This window comes from Vidua macroura, chromosome 9 (assembly GCF_024509145.1).
Source record: "Vidua macroura isolate BioBank_ID:100142 chromosome 9, ASM2450914v1, whole genome shotgun sequence".
Lineage (NCBI taxonomy): Eukaryota > Metazoa > Chordata > Aves > Passeriformes > Viduidae > Vidua > Vidua macroura.
The window spans coordinates 32788961-32800006 of NC_071579.1; the positions used below are offsets into that span (position 1 = coordinate 32788961).

At 47.3% G+C, this 11046-nt stretch overlaps 1 protein-coding gene across 2 annotated transcripts; it reads left to right on the top strand.

Moving 5' to 3' along the window:
- Positions 1–1656: 1656 nt before the first annotated feature.
- FPGT (fucose-1-phosphate guanylyltransferase) lies at positions 1657–7278 on the top strand. 2 transcript variants are annotated; one of them, XM_053984913.1, is made up of 4 exons: positions 1657–3004; positions 3463–3630; positions 4509–4601; positions 5346–7278. In XM_053984913.1, the coding sequence occupies exons 1-4, from the start codon at positions 2935–2937 to the stop codon at positions 6791–6793; spliced, it is 1779 nt and encodes a 592-aa protein (XP_053840888.1). In that variant the 5' UTR covers positions 1657–2934; the 3' UTR covers positions 6794–7278. The 2 variants fall into 2 exon arrangements, with proteins under 2 accessions (XP_053840888.1, XP_053840889.1); XM_053984914.1 differs by lacking the exon at positions 3463–3630 and having other exon boundaries at positions 1660–3004.
- The last annotated feature ends 3768 nt before the right edge of the window (positions 7279–11046 follow it).

The window sequence follows — 11046 nt, forward strand, 5'->3', positions numbered from 1 at the left end:
GGGGCTCTGAGCTCTCCCTGGATCCTTCTCCTCTCCAGGGGAGCATCCCCAGCTCTCCCAGCCTGGCTCCAGAGGGGCTGCAGCCCTGGAGCAGCTCCGTGGGTTCCTCTGGGCTCTCCAGCAGCTCCAGGTCCTTCCTGTGCTGGGGATCCCAAAGCTGGGCACAGAGCTCCAGCAGCCCTGCAGTGCCTGAAAGGTGCCAGCTTGCCCACCCCAAAGAAGGGGGAAGGCAGCCCAACACCCAACCCATGAAGTGACAGCACAGCTGAGCTTCAGACTGCTTGTATATAGGGAGAGAGAGACTGTTTTTTCTGGGCTTTTAAAATTTATTTCCAGCAGGTATCACTGTCTGTTTAATTCTAACATAGTGCCCCGTGGGACTCATTAGCAGTTTAACAAACTGTCCGGGTACAAACACACAGCAGATAAAAAGACAGAATCTTAAAATACTGTACGTATGCCTACAAAAATAATCTGGGTGAATGATGAAGGGTGTCAGGGAAGTGCTCAACCAAATCAAACACTGAAAACATTCCTGAGATGGGCTGTTTAAATATTAAAAAAAATACCCTGAACTTCTGCAAATGTCAAACAGGAGAAATGATGAAATGCTATTTTTCCTAATCTGTTTCCCACTGTAATTATGGACTCTATACTCCAGCTAAAAAGATCATTTATCTTCTGCTAAGCATTTCAATTGCTTTGTCTCCAATAAATTGCAGATATTGCCTTTGACAGGTATCTAAGCCCAGCACAGACACAGCTGATGTGCCTAGAAAATATTTAACATTTTTCTTACATATGACTTTCATAAAATGTTTGTAAAATGTTTCACCTCTATTTCTGTGGAAGTTTTTTTATCAAATTATGTATTGCTAAAAAAATAATTTCTTCTACCCAGAAAGACTAATTTAGGGAGGGAAAAGTTATTTAGAGAATTGTATCCCCTTTTGTTATAATACCACCAGTGTAACAATATTTATACTAATATACAGTAGTATACAAATAACAACACATGTAATTTATTTTTCCAAGAGCTGACCTGGCCACCAGCATGCAATGGGGACATTTCCACTGTGTCACAGATACACAGATAATTTATGCAAAATAAACCCAAACCATAAGTAACTGCATGTATGAGAACTGGGAAATTAATCAAGTAGAGACAGCACTAATGAGCACTGGCAGCCAGGAACAACGGCTGTGCCAGGCGTGGGGATAGAGGGGAGAACTCATGCGTGGGAACAGAGCAGGGCCACACTCTGCAGGTCCTGGGCACGCAGTCACTGCATCAGTGAGGCTGGAAAACACCTCCGGGACCACCGAGTCCCAGCTGTGCCCGATGCCCACCCTGTCCCCAGAGCCCTGAGTGCCACCTCCAGGGATGGGCACTCCAACCTCCCCTGGGCAGTTCCAAGGCCTGAGCAGCCTTTCAGTGAAGAAATTCTTCCTGCATGGCACAACCCAGCACCACACCTGTTTGTCTTTGCCACCTGAACCATGTAAGCATTTCCTCCCATTTTTATGCAGCATTTAAAATCTAGTTCTAAGAAAAAGGACCAGTAAGAGCACAGATTCTCTTATCAACATTTAATTCATCTTGAAATACCAGATATTTACTGTTCCGAGTGGGATTATAGGAAATCTGAGCTAAATCAGAGACTTGATTTTAGTAGTTATTTTTTGTTGGTATTTAAGCCAGGCAAAGTTGAGCAGGGTCTGGTGTTACAGGTCCATCACTGATGAGAACAAGTAATTTCTTACTGTGCCTCTGCAAGAGCTTAGATTACAAAAATTACATCAAATCTCAGCACTTCTATAAATATTCAGGGCTTGAGCATTTTCCATCTGAGGTGTTGGAGGGACTCTTCCACTGGAGGCTCTTCCACTGGCAGCATAGCTCACACCACAGGTGTGGGAAACCTCTTCCTCACAGAGTTTGATGGAATTTGGTGGAGTAAGTGTGCTCAGAAACAAATGCCTGTGCTTGTTTTATTACTGCATTACTCCAGTACAGCAGCGAGTGAAGGGATACCTGCTCAGTGCTGAATTTAGCTTGGATGGTGTCCTGTAATCACAACCCAAGCGAGGTGCCAGCGCTGTGGGGGCTGCGTTGGGAGGTGCACTGCCAGCACGTGGAGTGGGGGAGTCCTGGGGCTGCTGGCTCCAGTCCCCAGTACGAGAACAGAGACACCGCACAGCCCGGCAAGGGGCCACAAATATGCGGGGCCGGGAGAACCTGGGCTCTGAGCAGAAAAAGGACTCCCGGGACAGCCGGGACTGCTGGGCAGCGTTGCTGTCAGCAGTGAAAACCCAGTGCCAAAGAGCAGAGGTGCGCTTCCAACAGAAGAGACCATCGTCCTTACCGGAGCAAGTCGAGAGCACAAGGAAGGATCAAATGGATCTGTGTGGTGTGCATGGCTCTGATTAGACTGTTATCACCCGCATCACAGCCTCACACAGAGGAAGCACAGTGAAGCATTTATCTTTTTTCTTTAAACTTCTGTCAGCGGTTTACAATCACAAAAAACTATGGATTATACTTTTTTTTTCACTTCGTAAATTCTTTTTTTTTTTTCTCAGTAGCTCCTATTGTGGTTTTACATCTACTTTTTATTGTAATATTTGTGTATAATGAGATCTTATCACAGCAAAGCCTTCTTTCATTCCCCTCTGACTGCATTTGGTACCTGTAATCTCAACAGACTCTGAGTACAAACGGAACTCGCAGATCAAAACCCACAATATCCGAGGCAAGGAACCGCAGAGCGAAAAACCTTCAGCTGTGTGCCTCCTGCCAGTCGCTCTCAGAGAAAGCAGCCTGCTAGGTGCCGTTCCCCCGCTCCCAGCGCCGCTCCGCCGCCCGGCGCGCCCCGAGAGCCGCAGGCGCGGCCGGGAGAAGCGCCAGCCGGGCGGAACGGGCGACGAGAACGGATGAGCTCGGGTGCCACTCGGCCTCTGCTCCTCACCGGATTTCCCAACCGCGCACCCGCCTCCACCCCCGGTGGGTGCACGGAGCCGCCCCGGCCCCGCCCGGGCGCTCCCGGGCGCTCCGCCCGCCCCGCGGCGCTTCCGGGCGGCGCTCCGGCGCCGGCGCTCGGCCGGGCATGGGGGAGCGCAGCGCGGCGCGGCGGGAGGACACGGCCCGGCGGCTGGCGCGCTTCGCGGCGCTGCGAGGTGCGGCGGGGCCGGGCCGGGCCGAGCGGGGCCGGGCGGGGCCGGGCCGTGTGGGCGGAGGCTGAGCCGGGCCGGGCCGTGTCCCGCGGGGTCGGGCCGGGCCGGGCCGGGCTGGGCCGGGCTGGGCTGAACGGGGCCGGGCTGGGCTGAGCGGGGCCGGGCCGTGTCCCGCGGGGTCGGGCCGGGCCGGGCTGGGCTGAGCGGGGCCGGGCCGTGTCCCGCCGGGCCGGGCCGGGCCGGGCCGTGCGGGCTGAGGCTGAACCTGAGCCGGGCCGCTCCCCGCAGGCGCGGCCGCCCGGCCCGGCGAGCTGTGGGACGTGGTGGTGCTGACGGCGGCGGACGCGGCGCAGGCGGGCGCGTTCCGGGAGCAGCTGGCGGAGAAGCTGCGGCGGGAGCAGCTGCCCAGGGCCGTCCGGTACCTCGTGTGCGCCGACCCGCCGGGGCCCAGGATCGGTGCGTGGGGCTGCGGGCCGCGGGGGGCTCCTGCGCCGGCCGGGCCGCTCCGCATCGGCCCGGTGCGGCTGGGGCCGGGGCTCCGCTCGGCGCTCGGGGCTCGGTGCGGGGACGGCGGGCACCGGGGGCGGCGGGAGCCCACGTGCGGCCGCGGTGGTGCTGGTGAGCGAGCTGTGCCGCTCCTCAGAGCGTGTCCTGTGGCTGTGGGATAGCGCTGACTCGTGTGTCACACATTCATACTTACCTTGACCTGGTTAGTTAAACAGTCCGGTTATGTTTTAGTACACTGCCCGGTGGTGATGTAAAACTGCTCATAATACCGTCCTGTAATTCTTAATTCCTGTTCACTTTGATGTACAGATTAAGTAATCAAAGTATTATCTGCAGTGTAGAGTAATATGCAGAGGGTAATTGTCAGGAATCTTGCAGTTTTAAGTGGTAGGAGCACATAAAATATCCCAAACTATTTCCTCAGATCCCAAATCTTCCTCATTTCCATACTGTAAATGTCAGAAGTACTTCTGAACACTGCCTTGAATCCATTAGTAGGCTTTTATGTGACTTGTTTCTTACAGGAGCTGGTTTTTGTGGCTGAGTTATGGCCTATTTAATTGATTAAATGCTTCAAATGGTGGGGCTGTGCAGAGGTGACTGGGAGGGGAAATCACAGAGTTTCCCTGGAGCTGTCTGCTGAGGGTGCCATCTCCTCAGAGAGCGCAGACTTCCAGAGGGACTGTCCACCAGCTTCTGTGCGTGACCTTATCAACCATGATACGGTAGACAGACTATCCCATCTCTCTGGGTACCAGCACACCTCACCTGTCAGAACAGGTGCTACTGGAGCTCTTCTCACAGATACTAAAATGCTTCTTCTTTAGGAAATGGTGGATCAACTCTTCATGCTCTTCGGTGCTTGGAAGAGCAGTATGGTGATCAGTGGACTTCCTTCACTGTGCTGCTAATCCATTCTGGTAAATTCAGTTTTATATATTTTTCTCGAAAATGATACCTTTTTTTTTTTTCTTCCTTAAAATAATAAAATAGCAGAGGAGCTGGAATTCCAAAATACAGTTCCCTGAGAAAAGTAACCCATGTGTTTGATCATTTGAAATTAGGTTGGTGCTTGCAAGATGTTACTGTCACGTCAACATCTCTTCTCAGCACTAACATTGCTCAGTCAGTGCAAAAGATGTGATTCACAGGTGTGATTTAAATTTCTGCCTTGAAACATCCATTTATGGAACACAACCCTCTCTTGGAGGACCTTGGGCTCCTCATGCCTCTGGGCAGGCTGAATATTTGCCTTCTTATCCACTGAGTCAGGCCACTTCCAGATGTTGAAGAACGTCAGTTCTGCAGAGGAGAAAGAAACCAAGTGATAGCAAGTGTTGTGACCAAACCTGTGCCTTTTTGGCTCATCACTGGCTTAAAATTCCCATCAGGAACATGGTGGTTCTCCTCCAAGCAAAAAGCGGGTAACGTTTGCTTTTGTCTCTCCAGCGACAGATAGCTCTGAAACAAAAAGGTGACAATCACAGTTTTAATATGGGCTATATAAGGCAGGCTGGGTTTTGGACATAAGGTCAGATGTGCTTTGAGACTTGGTGTGTGACCAAGCTGAGGGGTTTTTAATGCTTTTGTGTAATAGCTGCCTAGGTTTAGTTTTTTGCTCACTGACGTACAGTGTCTCTGTGTAACTAAGAGTCTTTTTCCAGGTGGTTACAGCCAGCGTTTGCCAAATGCAAGTGCCCTGGGCAAGATCTTCACAGCCCTGCCGTTGGGTGATCCCGTGTACCAGATGCTGGAGCTGAAGCTGGCCATGTACATCGACTTCCCCCGTCACATGAAACCAGGAATCCTCATCACGTGTTCGGATGACATAGAGCTGTACAGCACTGGGGTCACAGAAACCATCACCTTTGATAAACCTGGCTTTACTGCCTTGGCTCACCCCTCAGATTTAGCAGTTGGGACCACGCACGGGGTGTTTGTGCTAGATCCGTCCAGTTTTTCGGGAAAGGGAGGACTGGAATATGGATCATGCTATCGTTTCCTGCACAAGCCTGACGTGGAGACCATGCAGCAGAGTGGTGCAGTGTGTGTGAGGGGGGATCGCCCTCACCTCAGCTCCCCTGGGAGCTGTGGGGACCCGGCGGTGGCCTCGGAGTGTGTGTACACAGACAGCATATTCTACATTGACCACAGCACTGCCCAGCAGCTACTGCAGTTCTACAAGCAGGTGGGCACTCTTTGCTGTGAAATAGATGCATATGGTGACTTTCTGCAGGCCCTGGGGCCTGGAGCCACTCCAGATTACACCAAAAACACAAGTAATGTCTCCAAGGAGGACTCGGGGTTGGTGGCAGTGCGGCAGCAGCTGTACTCCCTCCTGCAGGGCACCGCCCTGAATGTCATAGTCCTCAACAACTCCCAGTTCTACCACATCGGGACTACTCAGGAGTATTTGTTTCATTTTACTGCTGAGAGCAAACTGAGATTTGAGCTTGACTTGCAGCCTGTGGCTTTTAGCATCTTCCCTGACACAGCCAAGACCTTGGATCAGTTGAGCGTCATCCAGAGCGTCCTTGAGCCCGGGTGTGTGATAGGGCCTGGCTCTGTCATTGAGTACTCCAGAATCGGGCCTGAAGTTTCAGTGGGGAAAGGCAGCATTGTCAGTGGATCCTACATAAATTTCAGTGTAGACATACCCTCAGACTGCTTCCTGAGTTCAGTAAGTGTGAAAATTACTGATCGAGTGGAGTATGTCACCATGGTGTTCGGTGTCGGCGACGACTTGAAAAAGAGCGTGAAATTGCTGTCGGATATACACTGCCTCCAGTTTTTTGGAGCCAGCTTACCAGAATGCCTTGACCTCTGGAGCTTAGAGGCTTCGGACCAGCTGTTCTCCAGTGAGGACACACGTTTGGGGCTGTGGACTGCAAGGATTTTCCCTGTTTGTTCTGCTCTGAGTGAATCAGTTAGGATGTCACTGAACATGCTGAATTCTGTGCAGCACAAGTCAGCTTTCAAACTGAGTGGCTTTCAGCTTTTGTCTGTTGAAGAAATGCTCACCTACAAAGATGTGGAAGACATGCTGAAGTTTAGGAAGCAAATTTATGACGAAATCTGCCTACAACAACAAAATAGAATGAACAGTACTTGAACAAACCTCCTGTTTTCATTTGTGGACGATTGATTACTTCCCAGCTTGTAAGAATCCTAAGGGAAAAGTACACAGATCTCTTCTCTGATCTCACTGAAATAGAAATGAAGAAATTGCATAACATTAATAGAGCAGCAAATGCAGATAAAGTGGTTTTTTGATTAAAGTAGGGAAATATTTCAGATCTAAAAACACTATTTGGTGACTTTTTGTGGGTTGCATGTTATGTCTGGTAGTTTTTGTCAGATTATGATACAGAAAAAAATTTCTGTTTGGCTGAAAATGGCTTTAAAAGCTTTTAAAAGGTAGACTATTAGCTCCATTAATGTGGAATAATATAACAACTTATGTTTCTCTCTTTTTATGCTGCCATTTTGCAATACAGTTTCAAACAGTAGTTAGGTAGAGGTAAAATGATTAAAAGTGCTTTTAATTCAAGACATCTTATCTTGGGCATTAATAAATTTTTCTCTTTTGTTTTGTAACTTTTTATTCTTTCCTGTTTTTTCTCAGAAGAAGAAACATTGGCAGGAGTGATTATTCTTCCCCTTGTGACTGGTAGTACTGGGGTCAACACAGTCCTCAAGACATCATGATTTACTTTTTTTGCTAGTAGTTGCTGGAAGCTGGCGGTGTGATGGAGAAGCTGCCAGCTCTTTGTTACCCAGGGATTGACTGATGTGTGCTGAGCAAAAAGCAGCACCTTGTATTTCTCTGGACTGAACTGTTGCAGTCCTTGCTGTCCTCAGTGGGGCAGAGAAAAGCCAGAGAGGTTTGTTGTGAGTGGCACCGCAGTGCATATCTTCAGAGAAACTCTCTTCCCCTTCTCCCCCTTCTGCAAATAAAATTAACATTAAAATCCTCCTCTTTATAGTTTAGATGCCCGAGATCCAGCTCCAAGCAGATAAATCTGCTATTTTTAGGAGTATGCTGTGCAGCGTATCAGCGTGATTTGGCTGTAAATGTGATGCATCTTCTTCCCTTGAATGTCTCTGTGGGTTTTCATGTTTTATTTAATGTCTCATGATGATAGTGTTTATCTCCCTGCTGACTGAAATCCCAAATGGCACCTTTCTTATGCCACCTACGAGGCAGCAGAGTAGCATCCCCTGAGCATTACCACCCTTCCTTAACCTGCACTAGATTTCTTCTTTGTTAATAAACCTTCCAAGAAGAAATACAAAGAAGTTAAACATGGAGGGTGGGAATTGCTGGAGTTGACTTCAAAGGAATAAGAATTTCTGAGCAAATAGAGGGTCTGAAAGTCAGATTGAAGTATTAGTTAAACAATGGAAGCAGTGGGTTTGGGAACACTCAAGTCCAAGATAAACGCTTTAAGTCACAAAATGAAAGTAGTCATAGACCATGGAGTTGTCATTTGTATATCATCCTGTTTGCATGATTTATTCATCTATTGTTACACAAAAGATTTTAGGAGAAACATGTTTGACACAGACTTTGCATCTTGAGTTGGAGACCAAACTTTGTTTGGTACAGACTTCCCCGAGGGTTGCTACACTGCCAGGTGAGTTCTCTTGAGTGTTTGGTAACAGTGAAATGCATCCTTTTAACATGGTTATCCACTTTAACTGTTACAATTGCATTTGTTCTGAATTCCCTGAATACCAGGTATTGATTTCATTACTGAAAGTAAACTGGATAAAAATAGGAAGTGGATTTGTTTCTGGCACATAAGTATTGGGAGAGTGAGGAAAAACAATGAGGGAACAACTTGTGGAAAAGGTTGGGGTAGGTGGGGCCAGCAGCAGCTGCTGTGGTTTAGGGAGCAGTATGAATTCCAAGACAAAAAAAAAGGAGTATCATCCTGGTGGTAGCCAGGGACTAGCACAGCTAGCCCCCAGATTGGATCTTGAGGCAAAGGTTTTAATGAAAAAAAAAAAAAAAAAATCTGTTGTAATGGAATAAACATGGATTTACCAGGTAAGAAACATTGCACTGCTTTAATTCTATGTGTCACACACTGCTTTCCTCTTACTGTGAACATTTTTGTTTCAAATTGAGAAGACAGATTTTGGTCAGTATTAGCCCTGGATAACATCAGCAGGTTTAATGGATTGACTCTACAGGTATGGGAATATCTGGTGGTGTACCATTCTTCATTTTTACACTGCAATCAAGTTTAATGTACAATGTTATGAAGAACATTACAATACATATTTTATTTATAGAGAGTTATATTAATTATTTTCCCATATGGAGGTATTTAAAAGCCACATGGATGTGACACTTGGAGGCAGAGGTTAGTGGTGGCCTTGGCAGTGCCAGGGCAATGGTTGGACTTGATAGTCTGGGAGGGCTTTGGGCTTTTTCATTCCAAATGCTTCTTTGATCCTACAAGCCTCTGTATTGCAGCTATTTATGAAGTGTGTACATTTTTAGCTATGAGAAATTGCAGTCCTTACAGCAAGGGTCATGCTACAATGTGAGTACATCTTATTAAAATCAAAAAGCCTGCAGACCAGACCCTTCCTGACAATAATAATCCAAGGCTGAGGTATTCAATCCCTGTATGTATTTTATCTGTATTGCATTTACAGCTCCAGGTAATCTTTGTATTCCACAGTCTGCTGTTAATGTAGATGACAACAATTTTCTCAGGCAGCCAGCTGGGATAAGCGTGTCCCAAGGAAACTGAGAAACTTGGCAAGGCCACTCAGTAAAACTTCACTGCAAGGTCAGTAATTTGGGGGTTTCTGGTTTACAGTACCAGGCTCTTAAAACAAGACCATCACAGCATCCTGGCCCATGATTTTCCTGCAGTATGAGTGATGAAGGATGCAGTCATGAGAGTGCCAGGCACGCAGGACCTCTGTGGGTGGGAGTCATCTACTGAAACCTAGAGTTTGATTTTGGTTGATCCTCACAGAGTTTCCTAGATGGGTGCAATGTTCATATATCCTCTGGATCATTGCCTGCTCCATCTATCCTGAAATGCAATTCGGGCTGGTACAATCTCAAACAAACTCGAGATGAGCTTTTAATGATTTTTTTCATGTCAGCTTTCTTTATTGAATTAGTTTTGCTGTGTAGTGCAATAATAGGGCTCATAATGAACATGATTGCAGTGATTTCCCTGAATGCCTTGAGCACGCGCCATGATCAGCAGAGGTTCAGCCCTGCTGTCTGTGTTATACTGAAACCTGAGAGGGGTTATTTCAGTGACCTTTGGTGCAGGAAACTGAAATCTGAGAAACTGGGCACTTAACAAAGAGCACAAGGGAAGGCAGCTGAAATAAAAATGAGCAGCTGAGAGGAATCTGTACCAGGAGGATTTGGGGAGCTGATGAGAGAAGTAAGCTCCAAGGATCAGATGGATCTGCAGAGCAATGTTCATGCTTTGTCAGGGTGTTTTTGCTCGAGCTCAGAAGTTCCAGCCTCTTCTTGTTCCCAAACCTCTGATGTAAGAGCTTTCTTTTTTGCTCTCTGCCCTTGAGCCCCCATGCCCCTCTCTGTTGTGAGAGCAAAAATAACAGTGCAGTGCTGCTGTATTCTGTTCATCTGCTGCCCTGGGGGAGCCACTGCAAACACCTTCTCCCTTACAAGGGCCAGGGTTCCTCTACTTTCTTCTTGAAAACACGTATTTTCTTGCAGTGCCCTTTTCATTTCCTGGGACATATCTGAATGCCACCAGAATGGCAATGAAGTTTATGGGAGCAATTTACAGCTTCTTTAAGTAAATTATAGATATAGATATATGGTAATTGTGGATATGTTCTGGTTAATTTGAAATAAAGTTAATTTCAAAAGACTTACTCCTTTAAACCCTCCCTGCGAAGGACATTTAAAACCTCAGCTCTCCCAGTCATTTGGTGACTGGATGTGGGAATCAGCTGCCAGGCTGGTGCCTTTCTGCAGATCATTGGTCAAATATTACAGGATACATTGAGACAGCAGTTCAAACTCTTCTGAAATAGATCCTTTGATCCATATATAAGTTTGTGCAAGTAAAGGGACAGGCTGGTAGTGCCAGGAGCTGTTGAGGCAGCAAGGTTGTTACAGTGGGCTGCAGCGTGTGGGAGGTTTTGGAGATGTGTGTTCTATTAACGTCTGCTTGCCTGAAATCCTTCACTGAGATGAGAACTCGCACACAGAACAGCTGCCAAGGTCAATCACCACACTTTAAATGCATAAATATATAAATACATAAACATAAATATTTATGTGTGTATATTTGCATTTCACTTTGAATTGTATATTGCCCTTCCTAAGTGCCGTACCCAAATGCTCCCAGT

Excerpts from the sequence above, each read along its gene's own strand:
- FPGT (XM_053984913.1), top strand. The coding sequence starts at position 2,935 with ATGAGCTCGGGTGCCACTCGGCCTCTGCTCCTCACCGGATTTCCCAAC. Across the intron at positions 3,631-4,508 it reads CCCGCCGGGGCCCAGGATCG|GAAATGGTGGATCAACTCTT; the intron begins GTGCGTGGGGCT and ends CTTCTTCTTTAG. Across the intron at positions 4,602-5,345 it reads TGTGCTGCTAATCCATTCTG|GTGGTTACAGCCAGCGTTTG; the intron begins GTAAATTCAGTT and ends GTCTTTTTCCAG.